The 26,384-nt window shown below is 43.2% G+C and overlaps 2 protein-coding genes across 7 annotated transcripts; one reads left to right on the top strand and one right to left on the bottom strand.

The window, feature by feature from the left end:
- Positions 1 to 417: 417 nt before the first annotated feature.
- HNRNPAB (heterogeneous nuclear ribonucleoprotein A/B) lies at positions 418 to 25,787 on the bottom strand. 6 transcript variants are annotated; one of them, XM_088536823.1, is made up of 9 exons: positions 25,627 to 25,787; positions 25,219 to 25,499; positions 22,110 to 22,278; positions 21,869 to 22,027; positions 21,378 to 21,509; positions 19,697 to 19,805; positions 19,451 to 19,603; positions 19,288 to 19,372; positions 418 to 1,129 (listed from the first exon to the last, which is right to left on the bottom strand). In XM_088536823.1, exons 2-8 carry the CDS (start codon positions 25,461 to 25,463, stop codon positions 19,302 to 19,304), a joined length of 1,038 nt encoding a protein of 345 aa, XP_088392949.1. In that variant the 5' UTR covers positions 25,464 to 25,499; positions 25,627 to 25,787; the 3' UTR covers positions 418 to 1,129; positions 19,288 to 19,301. The 6 variants fall into 6 exon arrangements, with proteins under 6 accessions (XP_088392949.1, XP_088392952.1, XP_088392948.1 ...); XM_088536822.1 differs by lacking the exon at positions 418 to 1,129 and adding an exon at positions 18,709 to 19,033; XM_088536826.1 differs by lacking the exon at positions 19,451 to 19,603 and having other exon boundaries at positions 25,627 to 25,785.
- On the top strand, positions 7,981 to 16,514 carry LOC104568682 (5-phosphohydroxy-L-lysine phospho-lyase). The gene is given in 14 exon segments (XM_088536895.1): positions 7,981 to 8,076; positions 9,740 to 9,858; positions 10,728 to 10,755; positions 10,757 to 10,893; positions 11,317 to 11,383; positions 12,195 to 12,282; positions 12,376 to 12,492; positions 12,718 to 12,800; positions 13,087 to 13,312; positions 13,562 to 13,716; positions 14,216 to 14,305; positions 14,528 to 14,658; positions 15,085 to 15,141; positions 16,484 to 16,514. Coding segments are annotated over 13 exon segments (1,353 nt in total). The 5' UTR covers positions 7,981 to 8,017; the 3' UTR covers positions 15,138 to 15,141; positions 16,484 to 16,514.
- Positions 25,788 to 26,384: the final 597 nt, after the last annotated feature.

The following is a 26,384-nucleotide window of genomic DNA, read 5'->3' as shown; positions in this document are numbered from 1 at the left end:
GGTCCTTGTTCTGCTGTGTCTCTGGGGGCAGCTGGAGGATTTGGGGGAGGGATGTGATCCAGGGGCAGCCTGACCTCGCGCTAAGTTACTTCTTGCTCAGTACTCGAGCAGCAGCAACGTGCTCCGAGGTGGGTTTGCTGTTGGGAAGGCCTCAGCGCTGTGTCCTAGGTGTCCTGGAGCTGGATCCTGCTGGCAGGGAGTGTTTGCTCTTTGCTGGTCAATGCTGAAGTGGGCATTGGACATAAAAGACCTATGGCTACGGGCTGCTCTTTGGGAGCTGCTTAGGTTGTGCACCTCCCTGCTCGCTCTGTGGCTGCACTTTGCGTCTTTACCAGCTATTGACAGTCGTTGACCATATTCTTGGTCACCATTTAGGTTAAGTCTGTGCAGATCAACTAACAAATCAAGAAACAAGAATTATGTAACTCAAACAGCAATGAAAATGCATTTTATTTACTTCCATTTCATGATGTTAGCTATCGTTTTTGGTGTGGGGGGGGTTTTAAAGGCATAAGGAGCAGTTGGAAAACAAGCTCCCGCTGGCTTTAGTGCTTTTGAAAAAACCCTTTAATGTCCCAAATTAAAGCTCAATTTGTCTTCTGTGGAAGGTTGAAGGCAAATCTCTCATTGATGTCACTGGGAAGAGGATCTGTAATTGTTCCCTTAATGTACAGTTGATCTTCGCATCTCCCCAGGTCATCTCCAAACTAAAGCAATGCCCTGCTCCAAACCACACTGTGGGCCTCTACACTCAATATCCTGCACTCGTCCTGGTCATGGACCTTCTGTTGGTATCAATGAGAGGTCAGTCCCCAGAATGACTGCAGAAAAGCACAAGAATCTGGAAGTGTCCACAAACAATCTACAATGCAGATAGAAAAGTCTTGTTTTACATACGCTGGCAAAAACTAAACAGCTTTCTATCTAGCTCCTACTTGAAGAAGTTTGATATCACTGAAGCTACAAGACAAGCTAACCTCCAAAGCTTATGAAATTATATTAAAATTTATATTTTCTCTGAGGAAATACCCCGAAGTCCTATTATCTTCAGGTAAACAAGTCAGTATTCCGTCTTCAACTTGTGGAATATCCAGTGCTTGTAGGCATCAACTGTGACCACTTGCCAGGCCTGCAAAACATTGATACAGAATAGCAGAACAGTGCTTTACCTATTGCTGTAGCAGCTCTGCATGGCAGCCGTCCCCCTCCCAACACAGCCGTGCTGCCACAGAACCCAGGGCGTTTGCTTGAGCGGAGGGAGAGAGGCCTCTGCGTTGACCCAACCTCTTCACTGGGGTTTTTCTGCCCCATTCCCAAGGCACAGCCTGGCCACTCAAGGGGTTTCCATGCCAGTTGAGGAGGAAGGCTGGAATCCTCGTCCTAGCAGAGGACTTGGTGGCTGATACCTGTTTCTGTTGGCCAAAGCTTTTATTGATGCCCCCTGCACAGGTTAAATCTGAATGCAGAGTCCAGTGCGTTACCTACAGATTGACCTACGCGCTCGGAGCGAGCGGAGCGCGGTCTGGATGTCTGTGTGCGAAGCTGCAGCTGACGTGCAGCAGTTGCTCTGGACTTCTGCCACTTCCATTTCCATTAGAAATGCTGGCAGAAACGGATTCTGCAGCATGTGGCAACTATTGCCACTTCAGCCGTGAGGAGTTTAACTAGTAGATCTTCAAGGAGCTGCTAGTTGTAAGCCTGGTCCACTGATCTCTTTGGCAAAAGGAATTGAAGCCTGTGCACGGAGAGCCCCAGGTGAGGCCGAGTCCCCAGGCCGGGGATTGCAGTCGTGATCTGCAGGACAAGTCTGTCGATTCTGCCCTCAGTGTCCTTATCCATCATTTAATGCAGACTGACAAGCTGTAGCACTGTAAGTGCCCCTTTCATATGGGGTCTAAGAAAAAGTCTGCTTGGATTTCTGTGTGTTTTCCAAACACACATTTAAAAGATATGGTCGTTAAGTGATAAACTGTTTCAGGACAGTTGTAATCTCACTGGGAAGAGTTAAAACGATTTTCTTTGCTCAGCAAATTCATGCCAGATCAGTTGATTATTTTCCTCTTCCATGTGAAAATGTTTATACGGGGCTTTTTGAATACTTTGAATTTGCAAATAGTTCATGAAGAACAATTTTATTTCCAAAACTACTAGCTGCCTTACTCAAAACTCAGTACGTATCTCAGCCTTTACAAAGCACTTTTATTTTTCTCCCCAGAAAAATCCCTCTCTATTCTTCCAGCTTGAGGGAATGTAAATTTGTTTTACGGGAATTCAGAAATGCAGCTAATTGCTACCACCAGATGTCAGCAGCAATAAAGCTGACTGACAAGCAGGCTGCTAATGCTTAGGAAATATAGGTCAATCTGAGACCAAGCAACTGATTTATGTTGATCCCTGAGATTCTTTGTTAGCTTTGTGAGTTCATCAATAAACAAGGATTTTGGTTAAAACACTTAAGTTATTGGTCTTGGAGAAATCTAGAGCACGGCCAAATTCATGTTTATCTTTGTTTTCTTGTTTATAAAACAGAAAAAAATGTCATTGGTGTAATTTGACCGACTGTTAAGAGCAGGGCAATTTCCCTTATGCTCAGATAACCGTGTCTGCTTCCTAGCAGCAGAGGACAAGCCACTTGCTTAAAACCCAACTTGTTCTGTTCAAAATCATAGCCAAAAAAAAGCCACTTTCCAGTTATTACAACATCCTCCTCCTGACATAGTGCAGCCCGATGACTTGTTGGAGCAGAGCTCCCACGTTGAGCCCAAACCCCTACAGAGGGGTTCGCACCCAGCACATCCTGCCCGTGTCTGCCCTGGTTGCTCAGGGACTGCTGTGCTTCGGCTGTGCAAAGGTAGCATCGTTGCTGCAGTGGGAATGCGTTTGGGGGGAAATAAATGGTATATCTTTTATATATAATGGGATATTCCCCCGGTTTTAATTCCATCGTAGTGCCGGTAGCGCCCTGGGAGCAGCGGGTTTGCCGGAGCAGGAGCCCAGTGCTGTGGTCCGAGGGGCAGAGGACGTAGTTCTGCAGCTGATCTAGCTCTTGGCCGTATTTCTGTGCGTTATGAAACGAGTGGCACAGAAAACACAGCCTCACTCCAGACTGGAAATGTCTCCAAGCCTTAACGCACTGCCATTTTACTTAGCTTTTTAATAGATATTCCCACATGCTTTAGCTTTATGAAGGAGAGTTGTCTGTCTTGTATACACTTATTCTAACGCTTTCTGTGTATATAATGATGAATTTATTTCCATCGGGATTTTCCTCGTGTATTTAAAAATGTTTCTTCTCGTGATAAAATGCAGAGACCTTCTGGTGTGTTTTCTTTTTGTGAGGAAACCAAAACATGAAATATTTGAGGAGGTGCTTATGTTTTGTCATTTAATACATTTAGCATGTGAAATTAAGCAAAGCAGGGAAATGTGTGTGAGGTTTCAGCAGTTGGGGCCATCTTGTGTAATGATGAACTGGAATGGCTGAGTGATATCCAAGGTGATACATTTATTAAGTGTATTCCATGGAGAACAGCCTAAGTCATTAGCTAGGGTTTTAAAGACTATTATAATAATCCATTACATAGGAAGTTGTATGTTTATTATGGCCAAAGCTTTCATGCTGGAATGCCAGTTTTTCTAGCTGGTCACTTTTTTCTCCCAAAGTGGCAACTCGGTGTCAAACATCAGCTGGTGACACTGTGCACAACTGTCTGGACTATAATAGCTGCAAACCATTTCACACCAGCAAGATTTGGGTCCGCGGGTGTTCCTGGGTGGCCGGCCCACAGCTCCGAAAGCACAGGGGAATTTTTGCTGTGTGGGGGCTTTTGGGCTAGAATGGAAAAGATTGGCCTCCCTTTCATAATGTGTAGCTCAAATTAAGCTTTCCCTGGTTTGCTGTGATGCTTGAAACACTCCTAGTTTTGCTGTAAAGACAAATAACCATCCTTGCTCAATCTCAGTGTGTCCCATCAGCCCGTAAGGTCAGTAATTGGGATGAGGCTGTGTGGCCACTGAATGCCTGTTTAATGCTGCCCTCTAGAGGACATCTTTTAAATACAATTTTTAAAAACTAACTTTACGGCAGAAGGGACAATAAACTTTTATTTTTCCCTGCTACCTAACTGGCAGGACACACAGGGTGAATCTTTTGCATTTTGAACGGTTCTTTGTAGAACAGGGAGGCCTAAATAGAAACTTTAACTTTCCATCCCCCTAGATCTTGTATTTTTCCTGTGGCAAGGCCAGCATAGTCTAATTTCTTTTTCTTAGTCCAGTTGTTATCCAGACAGTAAGTTTATGGTGTTGAACAAAATCTAGCTGTTATGAGCCAAGTTTCCACTTGAAACTGTAGAGAGAGGAAGTTTCAAATTATTTTCTTTGCAGACACCGGGTTTACATGAAGAGGCTCTAAAATACTAGTAATAACAAATGCTAAAAATGCTGAAGAACCCTGGAAGTTTTCCAAAAGCACTTCTCTGAGACAAGTGCTGTATGTATCCGGTCCAATTCTGATGAGTGAAGTTGGTTCCAACTTGTGCTATCAGAGCTAGAGTTAGTCCCAGGGTCTCACGTGTCCGAGGATGGAGTAAAACCTCAGTGCTGTTTCACCTCGCTCGAAGCCCGCAGGGAGATTTCCTTGGTATTTGCTTTGTTTTGCTTGGTAGCCCAGCTAGGCTTCCAGTAGTGGAAGCCTAGAGGATTTTCCAAGTGAGAGATGAGGTATCGGGGTAGCTTTTTGAGAGGCCTAAGACACATCAGCTAGCAAGGCTGGGACGCGCCGCCTTTGGAGGTACTGCCCTTGGCAGCTTTGCAGAACTGCATTTATTAAGAGTAAGCATTGCTTGAAATCTTTTACAACAGCGATTAAAAAAAAAAAAGTTATAGCAAATAAGGAAGAGAGTAACATGTGGTCACTCTGCTCATGGCGCGACCAACTCTTTTTTGGAGTTGTTAGTTTTTGGAGTCTTCTGTCTTTTAATGGTGTCCCTGCCCAGCTACCAGTGCCAAGTACAGTCTGAAATACTTCATAGCTTCATTTTGGGGAATCTGTTGCTCACTGTAGTAAACCGGTAAGTAAAATCTCAGACTATCTTCCTTGACTATAGTTTATTTTGTAAGCTAAAAGCCACCTCTGCTAGTGTTTGCCTGTTTCCAGTGGAACCACTGTGACTTTCCTAAATATCTGTGCATCGCTAGGTGGCATAACAAAAAAGATGCCCGACTACTGCAACTGAGTAAGTGATGAAAACGAGTGGCAGAAAGACTTAATAACTTGTAGGCCTCCATGCTACTGTGGAGACCCTGGGGGAAAGCACAGGAAAGATGGGAAACTGAGTTCAGAATGCCCAAGAGGTGGCATGACTGGCAGGAGCGGAGTGAGAAGCACATGAGCACTTGTGGGTTTTCTGTGTCTTAGGACACAGAAATCACTCGGTCCTGGTAGGAGCTGCCTCGTCGTTGCTTAGTTTAATGGCTAGCGGCTTTTGTGTGTGTCTGCGTGTGGTTTTGTCTGTAATGCAGATATTAATGAAAAGGAATTGTTAAAATGGAGATGTCTCACGTGTCTGAAATGCATTTCTCAGCAAGTGACACCAATAGTGTTTGCTGCTTGTTTATGTGCTGTTAAACACGAATTGTATGCTCAACTTTTAAAAGGGTGTTTTATATGGAGCAGATGCCTATCAAATCTGCATTTCTGCAATTGAATTAAAAAAAAAAAAAAGTCCTGGTTTTGCAAAATGCTAAGCACTCATATTACTCGCTGAATTTCCAAATCAGGCAAAGAGGTAAAAATGCCATTAGCTGGAAAGAGAATTGGAGTCCTGGTGTGTTTGTTGGCTGGCTTCACAGATGGCATGAAGCTTCGTAGAAAAATTCATAACAAATTATTTGTGGTTCTTTTTCAGTATCTTAACAAAAAAAATATTCAATAAGAAGATGGTTCAGCACAAAATACCTCAGTTAAAGCTGATAATCAAACCTGAAAGAAAGGTACCTGCTCTGTTGTGTTCATTTATTTGGCTATACCAATCTTTTAAAACTGGCCTGTATTCTAACATTGAGGTGTAATTCCTGAGGTTGCCTATTTTGAAGAACTGTAACTGTTGGTGTTTAAAATTTAAATGAAGATCTGACTTATTTATACACTTTAGGAAATAAGGCTTAATCCTCTGCCACGTTACGCAAGTATCCCTTATTTATGTGAGTGGTTGCCCCGCTTCACTGACTGTTTGTAAGAGTAGGGGCTACTCGCATGTGTGTGTGCAGTTTGCATGTCTTGCAAAAAAATATTTTTTCTGAATGTACGTATATGGTGTTTTATACAAAACACTATGGCCTAAATTCCTGTAAAATGTATCACCTTTAAATATATATATATATATATAAAATACAAAAAGTGTACTTAACACCTTTATTTGCAAACTCTTTGCAATTTTTAATCGTGTATGTGCCATGGAAAGTGTTTTATGTACTCATTTTTGGGGGGGAACAACTGCTTTAAAGTGAAGGCATTATTAACAGTATTACTTATATATTGTTTTAATATGTAAAAATTGTATTAATCAGTACTGCATCATTTATTCCTAGTTTAAAGCTGTAATGGACATTGCATTTGCTCGAGACCTCTGAAGACATGCTTTCTTGAGCATTCATCAGTTACAAAAGTGAATACTAGATTTTTATAAGTGGTCTCTCTGTACAGATTGCCTTTACAATTGTGTGAATATGTATAATGAATTCTGCATTTGTAACCAAGAACAAACTTTCCAAATTGTAAATGTTCAGGTTCTATTATAAATAGCTAAATATCTTACTTGGACAGAGTTCAAATAAAACTATCCCTTTTAACTTTTCCTCTACTGTCTTCTGTTTCTTAAAAGCTGACTTCTTTGCAAAAAGTAAGTTTTACTTCCTAAATTCAACATTGTTTTTAAGTGTGTGATGATTTATTTTTGGATGCTCCATGTCACACACAACTTAAATTTCTCCTGTGTTTATCAAGTAACTTAAACTAGAGTTAATTATCATGGACTTCACTCAGCATCAGTCTGTCAAAGCATGTAATTGAGAAAGGCTTGTTCTTATTTTCTGGAGTGCTCTTAGAAGATGTTGTTAGTTTAAAATAATGTAAATATGTACTTGGGGGAGGTGAATTTGCCTCCTTTTAGAAGGAAGCTTGCTAAGTTTCTGAGCTCAGTTCTAGGATATAACACCTGCAGCGGTGCCGGACTGGATGCACCCCAGGATGTCCCTTCTGGTTCCACGTCCTCCCGTTTTTCTTAGCGATTCCAGTCCTGAACCGGAACCCTGTTCCTGCTGGGGAAGAACTGCTCTACGCGATGCTGCTGCTGCTGCCTTTGCTTTAATCCTCACCCGGCAGCCCCCCGAGGAGGCCGCTCTGCAGTCGTCACTCATCTGCCCCTCTGTCACCGACCAAACACAGGACTATAAGGTAAAGGTCTCATTTAAACTTTCATTTGGACGGTGGCGGGGATACACTGAGTAATTACTACAGTTGTGACACCTATGCTGCCATCCTGAATCCTTTTTTAAGGTAAAAGAAACTTCTTCAATTTATAAATAGCTCAAAAGGGAATATTAGGGGTGTAAGGATAGGAAAGGCCTTGCAAATGCTGTTATCTCTGAGGCACCTTGTCCCTGAGAGGTCCTGGCGGCCACATGCCAGTGCCGGTGGCATAAGGCCACGCACTGCAGCCTGCGCGCCGGATGTCCCGCCTTGCAGGACAGCGGGGCAGCCCTTGTCCCCTCTGTTTGTGCCCTGGGAGCTCCGGCACAGGGGCAGCGCGGTGGGCCGAGGCGCTGCCCGCGGCCGAACCCGCTCGCTGAGGGCGGTGTTGGCCGGGCCGCGGCGCCCCCCGCGCGGCTGGTGCTCGCGGGGCAGCTCCCGCCGGGGGCCGGCAGGGGGCGCCGCGGTGGCGGCGGCTCCGGGCTCCTCCCGCAGGGAGGCGGCGCCACCGCCCCGGCCCCGTCGCCGACGCCGACGCGAGCGGCCATGAGGCGGGCGCCGCGCGGCCGCGAGGAGACCCTGGCCCTGCGGCGGCGGCTCATCGGGTACGTGCGGGCCGGGGGGCGGAGGGAGGAGGTGCCGCCGGGCGCTGCTGCCCCCGGCCCGGCCCGTGCGGGCGGCCGCAGCCGGCAGCGGTGCCGGCAGCCCGGAGGCCGCTGCGTGGAAGCTGCAGTTGCTCCCCGGGCCGCAGGGGCGACCTCGCTTCCCTGGAGTTACCCTGAGTCGCCGGCGCGGAGCGGTGAGGACGGCCGCGCTAAGCGCGGCTTCAGTTAAACACCTTATTTCTGAGAGGGGGAGAGGAACTAGGAAACTAAAACACAAAGTTCCCCGAAACTCGCGTGCCCGCTAATACTCCAAAGCACAGGGATCCGCTTCGGGACGGTTTATCCGCGAGCGCCCTGGCTCCGGATAACGCGAACCAGCACCGGGCTGCAGGCTCGGGGCCACACAGCAGGAGCACGGCATGGGCTCTGCCGGGCTTTCCTCGAGCCATCGCTGCTGCTCAGGGACGGGGGCTGAGCTATGGGGAGGATTTGTTTGCTCAGGCCTCGTAGAAACTCTCAAGGAAAAAAATTATTGCACCAGAAACTTGAGAAGATTAACGTGCGTCTGCCCAACTTGAGAGAATTAAGTAGCTGACAGGGCTCTCTATGAATTTGTAATTCTCGTTTCAATGACCTAAGAAATGCTTAGTTCTGTACAATGTAAACCCCGCTTTGACTGCAAGAACATTTCAGTGCACACCTTGCTCTCAAACCAGGACTGCGTGTACGCTCAGTCTGCACCAGTAAACACTTTATGGGAGCAGAAGCTGGGCTGAAAGTGAACTCTGGTATTAGAGCTGTGCTAGCTGCACCTTTAATCCTTGCTCCAGGTAACAGGATGAAACAGCTAACTCAGAGCTTCTGAAACAGCCACGTAGCACCTCTTCCTCAGTCAGGCCAACTAAAAAAGGGCTCCTTTTCCCTCTTCCTTACAGTTCAGACAGGAGCTATAGGACTCCTGCAGGGCAGAGGCAGTGAAATATCTCACTTTATCATTGCCCTTTGTGTTCTTGTTGTTCTTTTGACAAGGGTTTTATAGCTATGATTGAATTATTTTATTTGTTTTGTATAAGCAATCTTTTGCTAAATCAAAGCAGGAAAAGGTGTAAATAAAAGAGATTGGATAGCAACCATGACATTTGATCAGGCTTGATTTTTCCTTGCTGTTCAGCCAGGACTAAGTTTAGCAACTTCTATTTAGGCAAATGCATGTTACAATTTTGTCTGACAGTTTATTTAAAAAGAAACAAAATGAACCCACTTTAAGGAGACTTAACATTGCAATAAAACCTCTCAAGGCTTCAGGTATGGTAATAAAGCTCCAAGGAGACATAAGAATTGTCTGGAAAAACAGGAACTTAAGAGTGCTAGGAATATAAAGAAAATTATACACAGACACCAGACTGGGTTCCGAGAATGCAAAAGGCAGACAGCATAAGCAATAAGGAACCAGAGTTAAGACCAGATAAACCTCTAGAGGCAAAGTCCTCATTCCCACCTCAAGCTCTGCTCTTCTTGAGGGGCTTTAGGGATGAGAGCACTTTTCATCTAACTCAGAAAAATTTCTTTTTCTCTTATTAACTGAAAATATTGCTAGGAGAAGAAACTATTTGATTTTTTTGACTTCACTAAGATTTATTTGGAATTCTTGTATTTATTACAGCTCTTCTTGCAAGCTCTTTTTCTCTGATGATCCAGTGAAGATTGTCAAGGCAAAAGGCCAGTACATGTATGATGAGAAGGGAAGACAGTATCTCGACTGCATTAACAACGTTGCTCATGGTAAGTTAAAAGTCCTATCACTTGCTGCCATGCTTTTCAAAGCATAACAAGGAGCAATAAATACTTTCTACCACTGTTGCATTGTGTGGGGGGAGAGGATATTTAATAGGAAAAACAGAAGGAATCTTTCTTGAGCTTCTTATTTGGGATATTACTATCCATACTGGAATTTCTGTATGCAGGAAAGTGATGCTTTCCAGACTTGATTCCTGTTCTGTCTTCACAGAAATGTTGTCATCTAACATTTAAAGGGCTTCTTGCATGAAAGCTTGTCAAGCATCTGATTGTAAAACTAACAAATGACTTTGCAGTTTGTTTAATTTAGAAAAGTTACTGCTGGGGGGTACTGTAACAGGATCACTGCTGGGTGTAGAGCCTTAGTTGTATTTCATAAGTAGTTGTTTCTTTCCAACAGTATCTGAAATCTCTAGAGTCAGTACTGTCAATAATATCCTAGAGCTAAACCCGTTAACTACTCTAGGAAGCCAAAGCTTTTCTGCACAGAACAAAGTCCCAATTATTCAAAAGTTTCAGTTATTATGAACAAAATATTCAAAGGTCTCAGTCCAAAATATCAAATTAGACACTACTCAGCCTATCAGTTTCCAGTATTCAAATACAAACCAGAAAACACAAGAAGCAAAATTAAAAAAATCTAACCCCCGCCCCAAATTAAAAAAAAAAAAATACTGTTCAAGACACATTGTCTTCTGCTGACAATATCATTAGTGCCCCATTGATGAAATAGAATCATCAGTGACAATAGCTCTGTAGTATTGGAAGTTTAGATGCACAGGATGGATGTTTGCGCTGAACACAGTGTACAACATGAAATAACTCTCAGACCCATCTCTCCCACTCTCCTGTAGTTGGACATTGTCACCCTGATATCGTAAAGCGGCCACGAACAAAATCAATTGTTAAATACAAATTCTCGTTATCTTCATGACAACCTGGTTGATTATGCAGAGAGACTTTCAAAAACACTGCCTGAAAAGTTGTGCACCTTCTATTTTTTGAATTCTGGTAAGTCAGGTATAATAGAAGTGATGTTGTGATTTATGCACAGACAAATATGCTTTCTTATTGCATGATCTGGTGTAGATGATTATATACAAAGGGAGAGGGAAAAAAAATAGTTTCTGCATTAGTTTCTGGCCTTTCTGACCTGCCTCCTGGGTTTGGAATTACTTCTCAAACTTCAGTATAATGATGCATGTTTTTGCTTGTGGGGATTTTATATTTCCAAACAAACAATAGCTTTAAAGAAAAAAAGGGTGTCGGAAGTACTTTCTGCACTCCAGCTTTAGAGCAAGGATGGTGTTTTTGCTACTCTATTACTAAGGAATGTGTCAGTCCCTTGCATCTAGTTGGACAGCAGTGCAAAGGTCAGAATTTCACAACTCAAAGATACCTGCAGAGAAAGGCTCATCAAATTTTTCACTTGCAGATCTGAAGCTAATGATCTTGCCTTAAGATTGGCTCGACAGTACACAAAACATGAAGATGTAATAGTTTTAGACCAGTAAGTATACTGTCAATTTTTAATCTACTGTGGGGAACTAGCTTCAGTTTTGGATGTTTTCAGAGCAGTCCTGAAAATCTGCCCTTTTAGAAAGAAAATTGTCTTAAGATTGAGAGAAGTAATTATTTTGCTCTGTTCAGCATGTACATGATGGACACATGGTGGGCTGAGTCCAGCAGACACGAGACTTTACTGGGGAGCTGAATGCTTGGCAGATTAAGAGAAAGAAGTTAGTTTAGGCAAGAGAGAAGACTAAGGGGAGATCTTTACTATCCAGGAATATGTAATGGGAGGGCATAGAAAAGGTAAGAGCCACACTCAAAGATAGATAGTTACAAAAAAAAAAAAAAAAACAAGAGTTGGAGCATGAGAAATTCTGATGAGACATAAGGAAAAGCTTTTTCAGCATGCGTGTGGTAAAACAGCAGAATGATGTCCAGAGAGACTAGGCAATCTCCATCCCCAAAATTACTCAAAAATAGGCAAGAGAAGTCCCTTCTAATTATTCTACAATCCCAGAATACTGCTCCTGACTTACACTGCTGTGATTTTAGATGATGGTCCTCTAAAACCAATTCAAGAGGTCAAATATTGTCCCTCTGCACACCTTATATATTTAGATGCTTTTAGAGAAAGAAAAACCCCAAATACTGCTAAGCTGATTGATGGATGGCTCTGAGCTGTTCGAGCTAAGTGACTGTATTTCCATCAGCTGACATAGCCAGTTGACTCTTTAGTTGTCAGTCATGCTAATCCTAAAGAATTCTGATACTGAGGAAATTACTGCTTAGTTCTGCTGATTGTTTTTAAGTGCTTACCATGGACATCTGACATCCTTGATTGACATAAGCCCATATAAATTCAGAAATCTAGAAGGACAAAAGGAATGGGTCCACGTGGTACGTACTTTAGCCTATAACTATTGAATACTTGTAAATTTACTAAGGCTTATTCATGACAAAGTGAATAAAGGATACTGTTCCTTTGTATAGGCTCCTGTTCCTGACACATACAGGGGAATATATAGAGAAGACCATGAAGATTCAGTAACAGCCTATGCTAATGAAGTGCGACATATTATAGAACGAGCACATGAGAGAGGCAGAAAGGTAAAAAGTGGATTTCTAAATCATTTGTCTTTCCTTAGAAACAAGTCTAAGCAGCTATCTCTGCCACTCAGTATTGGTGAGCTATGTAAGAGATTTGTACATAAGCAAAGATCAAGTAATAAAGGATATTTCCAAGAACTAGCTCAAGGTGAAGAGCTTGGAAATTGTTAATTCAATTCCAGTGAGTTCAGTATGCATTCAAATATTACATATTATATGTTTCAGATTGCTGCCTTTTTCGTTGAATCTCTGCCAAGTGTTGGTGGTCAAATAATTCCACCAGCTGGCTATTTTCAGAAGGTTGCAGAGTAAGTCATTCATCCATCATCTTAAATACCTACTAAAACCAGGTGATAGTGAATTTCCTACCTACTGTGGCATATGGCTTGTAAGCATAAAAAAAATTACATCTGTCTTTTCTATATTAGAATGTAAACTACATAGGGCAAAGATCTATTTTTAAAAATATAGAATATAGACCTGCATAAGTTAATTTTCTTAATGCTTGTAGGGTAATGATTTCTGAATATTCTTAAACACTAAATACTATGTTCAGTCTCTTCTTAAAGTACAATAAAACCTGTTCTGTTACAGGCATGTGCGTAAGGCAGGTGGGATATTTATTGCTGATGAAATTCAAGTCGGCTTTGGCAGGGTTGGCAAACACTTCTGGGCATTCCAGCTTCAGGGAGAAGATTTTGTACCTGATATTGTCACTATGGGAAAACCCATAGGAAATGGGCACCCTATTGCCTGTGTAGCAACAACAAACGAAGTTGCAGAAGCATTTGCAGCCACAGGAGTGGAGTATTTTAATACAGTAAGAACATTCTCCCTCTCTACCCAATCTGAGTACTAACACCATTCCAGACAATCATGCACCATTTTCATTAATGCTTATTCATCTTGCAGTTACTATCTTTTATTTATATTTTTCCCATGTAGCACTTATATGAGCAGCCTGGCACTTACATTGAATGGAGTCAGGACAATCACTGAGGCTACACTTTCAGTGACAACACTGCATCTTCCCTGACTATGGTTTTTTTTTTTTTTTTTTTGAACTTAGTTTGGAGGAAACCCAGTTTCATGTGCTGTTGGACTAGCTGTGTTAGATGTGATAGATAAAGAACACCTTCAAGCTCATGCCACAGAAGTAGGCAACTTCCTGATGAACTTACTCAATCAGCAGAAAATCAAGCATCCCATCATTGGCAATGTCAGGTACAAATACCTTATTTCTTTTTAAATTTAGCTCAAGCAAGCAAAACAAACAGCTCAAAAGCCATCTGATGTAATTTTGCATGACAGTGTTTTTAAAGAAATTTTCAGCAAAGAAAAAAGCCTGCAGTAGATTAAATCATCAGCTCAGGCTTATGAAAATCCTGATCTGCTTTGGCACCCTAAGCCAATACTGCCTTATTGATTTCAACACAGCTTGAAGACGACATACTTCTCATTTATTAGTTAAAAAGGAATTCACTTTCCTCTTTAAACCTCTACATCAAGTACACAAAAAACAGAATTAATGGGTTGGGTGGAAAATGTCCCTCAGAGCTTGTCCTGCTCTATAATTCTGTGCAGAGAAAAGCTTGTAATACATTACATTTCTGCAAAGCAGTACCCTTTTTTGTTACTATCCAGCAAAAATCAGTAATTCCCACACACTTAAGGCATGTTACAGTTCCTTCTTCTGACTGAAGTTCCTTCTTTTGTTTTAAAGGGGTTCTGGCTTATTCATTGGTGTGGACTTAATTAAAGACCAAGCAGAAAGGACCCCAGCCACTGCAGAAGCACAGTATCTGATAACAAGGTAAAGGGAACAAGGTTGTAGTTTCTGCATGCTTGCTTAGTGCACTGAACTTTCAAGTAATCTGTCATGCAGCCTTTGTTTAACATAAGCCAACTAACACAGCAATAAACCAGTCAGTGCAGAATGGTGTGGCCTCAACAACATCCCTGATCATGCTTTTAAGGTTTTTTTTTTTTCTGAAAAACATGCAAAAGTAGACATAATTCTTGTCTTTATTTCTAGGCTTAAGGAGAAATATATTCTACTGAGTACAGATGGGCCAGGAAGAAATGTGCTTAAATTCAAGCCCCCCATGTGCTTTAATATGGAAGATGCAAAGTTTGTTGTGGATGCAATTGACGAAGTCCTAACAGGTAGTACAAGTGAGAAGTAGACTCTGCTTTATATAGAGTTAACTGCTCAGGTTTGAGCAGCTAAGGCTGCTTTTCCACAGTCCTAATGCAGAGGTGGAGAGGGTAGGTACTGAGCACATACAAAGTCTGTCTTGGTTCCTAACAAAAGTAGAAGTTAAGATGAAAAGTTAAAACTTTTATAACAGAATTAGTCTATTTACTCTGGAGTTGTACAAGACTATAAATAGTTTTACAGTGGTACAGGCCAAAGTGGTTTCCTGTCTGAGCAAGGGAACTGGCAAGTAAAAACAATGTTTAATTCTTAAATGTCACAACCTGGATGCATTTGTCACTTAGCTTTGTATCCAATTTGCACAGTTTTAACAAAGTTAGTCTAAAAACTTGTCTATTATGGAGTTGCTGAGCTGTTGCTTAATATCTCTCCAGATATGGAAAAGCACTGCCTGAGCCAAGAAGAAACATCCTCCTCTTTTACCTGAACAGGTATTTTCATTGTTTACAAATATTTTAAAAAGTTAGGATATTGCTTGTTTAGACAGTGACAACAGAGCAGGACCAAGTTTCCCCAGAGATGCTCTTTTATATAGAATTAATTTGCTGGGATTTCTAGCAATCTAGAAGCACAAGCCAGATTTCTATACATCTGGCATTCACAGCTAGTTTCTATCATACAGTCTGACACTTCTAGTAACACTGTTTTCATTTGTGTGCAAGTTTGGGCCAACATGTCTCAGAAATGCTTACTGGTAGCATGCCATGCTTGTCTAGGAAGCTTTGATAGCGTAACCACTGATGCGCCCAATACCCTATCACCATATGCACATCAGGGCACAAATACAGTTTTTAGCCTAATTTAGGTCAGTATCCTCAGTAACTTCAGACAGTTACAGCTTTACACAGTGTTCAGTTATAGTCAACAGGATAACTACCTCTGAGCAAACTTTCCCCTAGTTCTCCTTAGGAGCACATATTGCAGGATTCTACTTTCAGCATGCCACAATTTGGGAACATCTACTTAAGCCAAGGCAGTTTTATGCAGTGCTATGTACCGTGCTTGTAGTACTGTTGCTTGTGTTTTACTTAACATTTAACTTTGACATTATATTGCCTTCTCTCAAGCATTTTCACTTCAACTAATAGGATCATTTCAGGTTCATGGCTCTTGTTATACTAAGCTCAGAAGTCAGTAAGACTCAGCACTTAAGTTTTCCAAACCTTGAAACTCCTAATGCCTCTTGAGGAGGCTCTGGAGCTTGCTCACAGAGAACATCTAGGTAATATTTATTTTGCAATATGTTCAGAGCATATACTTAAGTGTTTCCATTGATAATTCCTCATGAACCCCACAACTCAATGCATCACACTCCAGTACATCTCTAACCTGCTCTAATTAAAAATTGAGTTTTAACCAAATAAGGCACTTGAATATGAGCAGACCTAATGTAATCACTAGAAGTGACCTTAGCCCCACACCAGATTCACAACTGTCCCTGACCTAAGGAACAAAACACTGCACGAGAATAGAAGCATCTCATAGCAGGCACAAGAAAAATGTGTTAATATTTTATTTAGCAGGTTAATGGTAAGACATACAGCTGTTTGTACTACTTAGTCACCAGTGCCAGTTTAACTCATTGAGGCCTAATGACTTGGTAAACTTTTTCAATCTAAACTAAGCAAGAAAAAAAATGCATTTTCTACATGAAATCAAGAATGCAAAATGCCTCTTAGTGCTCCATTTACTAAAAGTTGGCACTTACATAATATGTAAGTGAAAATGAGGCCATTATGATGCTTTTTACAATAAAACATTTTCTTTCCATAGGTTTCAAGCAATATTCAAGATCTACTAAAACATTTTCTACTGTAATAATGTACATTTAATCAGTCTAGCATGTCTTAAACCAGATGAACTACCTTTGATTTTGCTATTTTCAGTTATCTTGCTATTTGTAAAAGCTTCAGAAGAAATAAATTTTACAGTGGCTTGTTTCAACTGTGGCAAAGTATGAGATCAGCCTTTATTTAACATCTTATCTGAAACCGCTTATCAGGGAATCTATTTCTAGTAGCTATTATGAACTACATTTTCTAAATTCATAGTATTTCAAGTTATAACTATTTGAAAAGTAAGAGAAGCCAAAAAGGTTCATCCAACCTCCTGTTTTTGTCATGTGCTCCTGCCTACATACACTCCATTCTGTCTGTCAGTGCACTTGGTCCTTCCCTGGCTCCTCTGACAAAGTCTTGAAGCCAGTTTCATGCTGAAGAGGCCCTGGTAGCACTGCCTTCAGCAGGAGATCTCAAATAGTAGATTAAGTCAAAAACTTCAATCTCAAATTCATACCACCAAAGAGAAACAGAGCAGTGAGGGCCAGAAGGCTCTCAAGCCCATTCTTAGGAACTACTCTGTCCTCAAGAAATATCCAAGTAGGATTAGTGAAGGAGCATACTACAGCCATGAGGGGGAAAAAAAAAAAAAAAAAAAAAAAACCACACACACACTTGTGTACAAGCCCCTTTTTACCAGGCAATTATGTCTTCTTGCATCAGACTTAACACACACAAAGGGAAAGCCAGCTCTGCAACAACATGCTAGTATCCTCAGTTTCTGCTTAAGGCCATATCACCTGTTAAGGAAGCCTTATCTGAGGACCTACTTCCAAAAAGAACTGATCTAACAGCCAGCTAACAGGCTGCTATTAACACACTAGCCAGGCATACTGCAGCTACTACAGTCCTGGTAGATTTTTATGCAAGTTTCCCTTTAGAGGGAAAGCTGCCTTCTAGAAAGATTCTGCTGCCTCTGAGTTCACAGAAAACCAAGTAACAGGATGCAACAGTTAAGCATTTCAATTTTCAATCTTGGCATTGAGGCAGTAATACTTAAGTACCGCACTCGCTTGTTTTAATGAGCTGCAGTTTTGCATCTTCTTTACAGTTGGACATTAGGTTACATATTCCAACTATAATGCTGTTGTGCCAGCTCTCAGACTGAAGTTGATTTAAAATCTTATTTATACTCAAGAGTATAAACTCTTGCATGTATGAACAAGTCTTACAGATTTCTAACTTTATAATTAGAAGCTTTTCTCAAGAACAGCCAGTAGGGAGCAGCATACTATAAGTCCCTGCAGCCATAGTTGCATCGCTTGTATAAAAAGTTGAAAGATCACAAATAACACCTGTTTTCCTAGTTACTTAGTTTACTTCCACCTATGTTTCCTGTTTGTTCAACTAGGATTTATCACAAGAAAAAAAAATAGCTTTAACAGGGAAATAGAATCAAACTGATTACTGCAACAACAACTTTACTTTGGGCACCAGCACTTTTAAGTATTTATGAAGCCACATTTGGGAGAGAATTCTGCAGCAAGATAAACCAATTATGTAAGTTATTTCCTAAAAATAGGAAGAAACTAGTCAGAAGAGACTATTTCTAGCTGGTCACTTATCTTGAGAGAGCAAGCCACATCTTTAGAGGCAGCTTTGTTTTCCCTCCCACAACTTTAGTGGAGTTCCTCAGCCTTTTTTGGTACACAAAAAGGCCAAAAAAAATCAGGCTTTGCATTGGTAATTTTATTCTGTCTAACCTGTCTTTCAGGACATGTATGAGACTTGCATATATCCCTCAGACTTTGAACAGTCAAGCATGAAGCGCAGCTAGCTCTTTACAGACTCCTCATTCCTAGCTGCCTCCTGTCTAGACTCTAAACAAAGCCTCTGGTTTCACCTGCAAGAACCCTGCACCAGACACTAGTACCATTACACTGAGCCACTGCACTTGTGCCTAGAACATGAGCCAACCTCACTCCAGCACCGCCACCACAGCAGCTGGGGAATTCCACCCGAGCACTATTCCATAGCCTCCAGGCAGCAACCACAGTGTTTGGCTGCCCCTTATCTGCAAGTGAGCACAACTACCAATACAGCCCTCTAGTTTAAGAGCTTTTAAGCCCAGCTTTTCATCTAGGTACTGCTGCAAACTAAGTTCTGGGAACAAAGTGCTGACATTTTGCTAGTACATAAGCTGAAGAATGGCACAAGACACTAGATTACGCCTTTTTTATTTCAAAAGCTAGGATAGCTTCAATATCCATGTCATGGTGAATCAGAACACATGTAAAATACCTTACAATACATTAGATTCCAAAAAGGTACCAAAAAGTACAGTAAAATTAACACTTCCGTTACAGGAAATGTATGACACAAAAACAATACAAAATAAAAAGGTGGAAAGTGACACTGGTTCCCTAAGATGCATCTCATTCTGTACAACTGGAGTAATGCAGAGTCCATAGTTAACTCCAAGAGGCAGTCCCTAGATGCAGAGCTGCAGCTTTAAGCAGACCCTCAAAATCAGTTTCAGTTTAACCTATTAATAAAATCATTAATTAATATCTTCAGCAAGGCTGAAATTTACACACCACACTGTCTAGACAACTAGTATCTGTAAGTATTAAACAGGTAAAACATTTCCAGGGAGCTCTTCCAAGTAAGATGCACATTTAACAGGCCATAGAAATTTATTGTAAAGTTAAATTTGGTACAGAACTGAAATATCCATCTACAGCATTGTATACAAAACCTATGCAGTCATTTTCCAAAAGAGACCATGTCACTGCATACCTGAATAAGTTTGATCAATATGGCTTGTAGTTATTCTGATGGCCACCACGTCTTGGTGTCTTCCCATAATTTGCACTGCCTTGACCTATGAACAAGACAACAAATGCATTAAACTGCTAATTAGTTATGTTTGCTGATACCCAATACAGTTCTCTTTACTTACTGTAATCATAGCCTGGTCCATATCCATAATACCCATATCCTGAATAATCATAGCCTCCATAGCCACCATAACCTTGCTGATAGCCGTATCCTTGATTCCCATAACCCTGGTTCCAGTAATTGCCATAACCTTGATTCCAATTTTGACTTTGAGCTATAGAAGGGAAAACCATCCACAAAATCCCATTTTAGTACACACAGCTTATTTTTAAAGTGTCCATACTAAAGTAGTGCGTGTAGTACTTACCACCGCCTCTTCCACCTCTGCCTCTTCCTCCATAGCTACCTCTTCCGCCACCACTACTGAACTGTTGCTGCTGGTAAACTTCTTTTGGCTGTGCTACCTTAATCTCACACTGAAAATAAAAACCAAGGAAGAGTATGTATATTGTCTTATAGCAGCAGTGCCCAAGCCAGCCCCCAGGGAAAGCCAGGGAAGTTACTCTAGAGGCAAAGGACAGGTACTGTGCTGTGCTCTGTCACCAAGACTATTGCACATCCAAATGCACTGACTTTGTGCTGCCTGGGCAAAGGTAAGTCACAATTAACTGTTCCAAGAAGGCCACTGCTTTCAGGCACTTCCTACTGCCTATTCCTGACCACCAGCTTCCTCATGGGAGAGGTAGTGCCCTGGCTAGACATTGCTATTCCTGCAGCAACAGCTGCCTGCTCTTTTGCAGAAGCCCCAAGACTAGACTGTTGCTCAGACCACTTCCCCTGACCTGCACTAACTGAAGGGCTTCCAAGGCTCCAAGAAGCCAAAAAGGAGTTTCCTTAGCAACCTTCCACAGATGTGCTGTGCCCTACCCACAGCACATCCGTGGTACACTGTGGAGCAACACTTCAAAATAACACCTATCAAATATGGAGACTGGTTCCTAAGCTGCAGTTGAGACCATGAGCCAGCTTCTACTCCCTGAATCAGGGCATGATCTGCAATGAAAAACTCTTGTCAACAGAAAACCTCCCCGTGATGACATCACCTACACAAAGCTGGAGCTCCCCATGCAGAATGTTCCAGGTAATCTTATATTTTGTGTCATAGTGATTAAAAAAGTTGCCATAATTGCAGATATTTCTCAGCTCCCTTTGCACAAGGGCTTTCATCTCTTCCAAAAAGAGGCTTCATTGCTAACTGCAGTGTCATGATAGCTACCAATGCACTACATTTGCCCAGTGTTTACTCTGTGCTATGTCAAGACCAGTTTTAAACTAAGGGCAATCTAGGTCACTGCAAAGCTACACACAGCTCTAGTTGGGCTTTGAAGTTGCAGTATGTGGCAGGCACTGGCCACAAAGCAAAGGAAAGGGACCCAGCCAGCCCTCATTCTTTGCCTCCAGACCTTTATTATTGTGAAACCTGAGTGTGGCCTATGAACTCCCTCTCATATACTTATTAGCTCTGCCACAAGACCTCCACCGCCAGCTGCTCAGACCCTCTCCCACCACTTGTACTTTTGTTCAAATGATAGTGCTGTGTCACTTCCAAAAGGCTCCTAAGGAGACTGGGTGCAAGTGGGTATGAGCAGGCAGTCGTTCTGCAGGTCTGCAGTTAGCACCAGCAAGCACTGAGTTTATGCAAGTGCTCTATGTTCAAAAAAAATCCAATGCTTATCTGCTGGAATGGCTTGTGTTGTTACACTGGTACATCAGCAGGTCATTTCTTACATGCATTTCACCACAGTGCTATTAGATCTTTTACATATGAAAAGACCTAACACAGCAAGCAAAGCCCCAGCTGTTGCCAAAGAACCTTAGCAGGCTCTGGGAGCTAAAATTAGGCAAAAAGTCTGTTGTGAATACACAGCCATCCTTCTTTTGATTTGGGTACCTTGAAATCAAAGGTCTACAAAATCGTTCTCAGATTATAGACAGAGTGGTTGTTATGCTTGAAAACTTGGTCAAAGATCTAAAGTCAAAGTTCCTACCTTGCTTCCACTGACGTTATGGAATTTCTTCTCCAAGATCTTCTTCACTGGATCCTCTTCCTTGAAAGTGATGAACACAAAACCCCTCCTTTTGTTGGTCTTTGGATCCATGGGAAGTTCAATTGCTTCAATCTGAAGATATGTAATATTACTTCAGACTCGTATTTTAGGACAGTGAAGTACATAATATTTGTGGCAGGAAAGCTGAAACTAAGTTTCACAGTCCCCCCATCTATGCATATTATGCAATACATTAGGAAAAAATATTTAACTAAATGGACTGAATCAAAAAAGACATTGTCTTGCTCAGCAGTGCAAGCATTCGGTGCAGTATCTGCTTTCCATGCTTTCAAGATGAGAAATTTCTTGGGCCAGTTATGAAAGATTTGATGCATCTGAACAGTTATGGTACTCTGTGGCATGCAAGCAATTAGTTCACTAATTTCTATGAGAGACTCCTCTATTTCAGCAGCTAAGATGATCTTACACACCTCTCCAAACTCTCCAAAGTATTCCCTGATTTTCTCTTCTGTGGCTTCTGGGTTAAGTCCGCCAACAAATATTTTCTTCACTGGATCCTTTTTCATTGCCATGGCCTTCTTGGGGTCAATTAATCGTCCATCTAGCCTGTGTTCTTTCTGTTCCAGGACCTGAAAGACAGTTTGGTAAGATTAACTCATCTGAAAAGTCTCACTGCAAGTTAAGAATCTGAAAGATGAATCTTCAAGTCACCTTTTCAACACTCCCAGGTTCTTTGAAAAGAATAAATCCAAAGCCTCTGGATCTTCCTGTGTTAGGGTCCATCTTTATCGTACAGTCGGTTACCTCACCAAACTTGGTGAAGTAATCTTTCAAGTCTTTTTTGCTTGTATCCCAACTGAGGCCACCGACGAACATTTTCCTGGAATTTCAAGGAAACAGAGCCAGTTAGGTACTGGACATACCACAGAAAAGCAAATTCACCAAGATGCTCATACATATCACAGGCATTGTCAGAAATAGGACCTGCTGTAAAGGTTAATTTTTTTCTTTATTTTGACAAAAGCTATCAACATTACAGGACTGCACAAGGTTTTTCCTCTCTAATGCATATTTCAGCTTACTACAGATTTCAGAAACAGTAGATTTTGCCTAAAATACTTCTCACCAATAACTTACATTCTTTGAACAGTATTTGTAAAGTAGCACTGACCATAAAGCACTGCCAAAGTACTGCCAGGTTTTGGAAAAAAAGGAAATCTAGGGTCATCCTACTGCTCATCCTACTGCTTTGAAAGCATTCAGGCTACCTAAGGGCAGCAAAAGCAAAATATTTCAGCTCTATTACCATTTGGATAAATGGCTATGAAAATTATAATCCCCAAAAACATCTGCAGAATTTAAATCAAGTATCTGTGACCCCTAAGAACAGTTTCATACAACACATAGAACTTTGGACCTGCCTGTAACCAGCAGGTTATGTACTTCTTGCTGCTTAGCTACTGAATCTCATTTTATTTCACCAGTACTATAAATTCAGACTATTAGTCTCTACTTTTATTACTGTGCTTCTGTGGCCACTTTCCCCACACAGAGTAGCCTCCAAAGTACATCAGAACAACTACCAGTGAAACACGCAACACAGAAGTGAAGCTAGTAAACAAAAATAAGGCCAACTAGTAAAGCACTTCTCAAAAGCCTCATTTCTTCAAATGAAAACATTAATAGCATGGCTGCATTTCTATTTTAAGAGTTTCCAAGGTAACAAACTTTAGCTTTTAAAAAGCATTTGAGCCTTTTTTTCTAACTATAGATTAAGAGTTTTAACTCTGTTAAACAGGCAATCTGTATTTGCCACTAGAAACTAGCAACACTTTAGAAACTAGAATGCTCTTAAGCAAGATTGACTTTTGGTGCCACTGTGTAACTTGGATTTGCTAAAGCTAGCATCTGTTTATGCTCAAAGGCAAAAAGAGAAAGTACATACGTGCCCCCCCCCCTTTTTTTTTTAATATTTTTCCTTCAACTAAAGGAAATATCTTCCAGGCTGAACCTGCAATTTTTCAGAAACTGTGTATGCTTAACAGACAACAGTCTGACCAAGGTGTATGCATGTATTTTCATTTTTAAAACCATTACAAAAAAGCCTTGTAGAAAGGATTTTACAAACAATACTTCAAACAGCTTTTGACAATGTCTTAAAAGAAGGTAACTTGTTGGCTTCATTCCTATCAGAATAGTTTGCTAATCAAGAAGAATTCTGCAATACTACTATAATCTATACAGACTGACAATATTTATGTATAACATTTCTCAGCATCATTGAATGCAACTACAGAATAATCAAGAGAAATGGGGGTAGTTTCTTTTTTGGTAGAGGTGGAGAGAAATTCATCTACCATCTTAATTCTGAGCTAAGGGTAGGGCTACACACAGCTATTGCCACATACTAAAGTCAGCCTCTTACCCCAGCAGTAGATACTACACTTTAACTGACAGTCCCATTTTGAAACCCTTGTGATCAATACCCGGGTAAACTTAAATAACATGCCAAAGCCTTCAAAATTGGAGCTAACAATCTTAGAGGTTATTTTGCTTCCCCTTCAGAGAGCCACACTGACTAAAAAAATGCAAACATAACACTACACTTTCCCCTCGCTGTACTAGTGCTCATAAACAAAGGTATGTTTCAGCTATTAAAGTGTTGTGCCTCAGGCTGCTCTCATTTTTCAATATTAATTTTCACAGAGATGAATGCTGCTAGCTTTTCTTAGGAGGTGATACTTTTCCCAGAGATTTTGGGAAAAGTATCATCTCCTATGTGAAAAAGGGAAGAAAGAGACCATTTCAGAGCAGATCACTTAAAGAAAGGAAAGGAGAAAAAAAAAAAAAAAAAAAAGGAATTAAGAAGCTTGTACAGAGCTCACAAGCCCCAGTCCTTCTGGGGCTGCAAAAACCATCCTGTCTGAGCTCCTGAGATGGGTCCAAGTCTGTCTTCTTCCCTTAAAGCTAAAGTTTATCATTCTACTGTGGCTATAGCATTTTGTTTAACTTGAAGCAAACAGCCCTTTGATTTAGGGCCCAATAATAACAGCTCGAATTAAATACATGGGGTCACTTGAATCACAAAGACCATCTGAAAAAACAGAAAGGTTTGGGGGAGGGGAGGGTGTTTGAGTCAGTCGTGTATATCCGTAAGTATACATTCATAATAAATATGAACAGATCAGCTACAAGAAAAAATAATTTGTGGATAAAGATACCGGTACGAAAGTAGAGGAAAACTACCCCAAGTCCTCTCAATAATGCTAAGAAATAAGCCTTTTTCTGACAATGCCGCGTGAAATGCACTAAAAGCACTCTCACTATTTTAGACCTAGCACACACCCCCTCAATCGTACTGTTTCTGCTTTACTTTCTCCCCAAACCACCGAGCCTATCAGTGGCTTCCAAGCCCACGACGGCTCTTTTTCTACGTATTAACTAAAGAGGCTCGCGTCGACACCAAGAGCAGCGCAAATCGCCCGCGCAAGGGCCATAAAGTTTGAGCCAACCCTCCTCTGGCCAAAGGGGACAACTCCTGCCCCGCCGGTTCCCTCCAGGAAAAAGGGAAAACAAAAGCGGAGCCGGAGAAAATCCCCTGCCATTTTCCAGCGTGCGACGGCAACAAGGCCGCCCGGGCGCCCCTCCCCCCGCCGCCACATGGCGCCAACAAAAGGCAGCTCCAGAACAAAGGAAGCGCCGGGGCTGCAGCCGCCCGCCCGCCCCGCCGCCCGCGCCGCTTCCGCCCGCGGGCGGCCACGGGCCCCGCCGCACATGGCGCCCGGCGGGGGAGGCGGCCGCGGCCCGGCGCGCTCCTTACCCCGCGTCCTCCTCGTTCTTGCTCGCGTTGATCTGGTCGCCTTCGGCGCCGTTCTGGCTGGCGGCCGCTGTTCCCGCCGCCGCTGCGGCTCCCGCCGCCGTTCCCGCCGTCGCCGCTGTTGCTGCTCCCGCCGCCGCCGGGGCCCCGCCGCTCTCGGCCTGCTGCTCCCCGGCGCTCTCGGCCGCTTCGTGCCCGTTCTGGGTGGCGCCGGCGGCCACCGCCAACTGCTGCTCCGCTTCGGACATGCTGCGCCGTCCGCAGAGGCGAGAGCCGAGAGGCGCCTGCGGGGCACGAGCGCGCGGGTCAGCGAGGCGGCTCCCCACACCCCTCCCCGCCCGCCGCCTGGGCCGGTCTGATCCGGTCCCGTCCCGCCCCTCCCCCTCCCCCCCTTTTCCGCTTCATACTCACTTTAAAACCCGCTCCCAATAAAATCCGGGCCGGCCGGAATCGGATTAAAAACCCCACGAACGCTGGTGCTGGCGGCCCTGGGCTGCTCCCGCACCGGCCCCGCCGCCACCTCCTCCTCCCCCCGCGACACGTACTCGCCGGCCCGCAGCCCTAACGCGTGGCCGCCTTTATAGCGCCGGAGCCTCCGGCACACGGCAACAAGGTGCCTCCCGGTTGGCTGCCGCCGCCTGTCACTCGTGCCGCCAGGGGCTCCTATTGGCTCTGCTCCCCGCCGAGGGCGGGCTGGGCCGCGCGCGCGGCCAATGGCGGCCGCGCTGCGAGGGAGCGCGGCCTCGCGCCTCGGCGCTGAGGGAAGGGCCCGGCCCGGCGGGCGCGCGTCGCGTTGCGTTGCCGCCGCGGGAGCCCCGGGGCCGCCTCCCCCGGCACCGCGGCCCTTGTCCGCGGGCAGCCCCGGCCCCTCAGACCGTCCCGCCCCCTCGAGAGGCCTTGCTGAGGGCGATGGCGGCCGTTCCCGGCTCCGAGGCGGCGCTGCCTCGTCGCCCACCCCGGCGAGGAGCCGCTCTGGGGGCCGGGTGGCGCTTCCAGGAGCCCCGAGTCTCCTCGGTGACCGTCGGGACCCGATGTTTGCTCAGGGAGCCGCGCTGGGCTTGGCGCGCGCGCTGCTCCCGCACCGGAGGTTGGGTCAACGTTTCCAGCTCGGCTGGTTTTGCAACCCGGAGCGCCAGAACGTGGCATTGTTTTTAATGGAAGCCCGGGCC

Source organism: Tinamus guttatus, unplaced genomic scaffold (genome assembly GCF_059628265.1).
Source record: "Tinamus guttatus ecotype Peru unplaced genomic scaffold, ASM5962826v1 Tinamus_guttatus_pri_ptg000710l, whole genome shotgun sequence".
NCBI classification, from domain to species: Eukaryota; Metazoa; Chordata; class Aves; order Tinamiformes; family Tinamidae; genus Tinamus; species Tinamus guttatus.
Note: the sequence above shows the minus strand (reverse complement) of the source record. Positions and strands in the feature narration are given on the sequence as shown.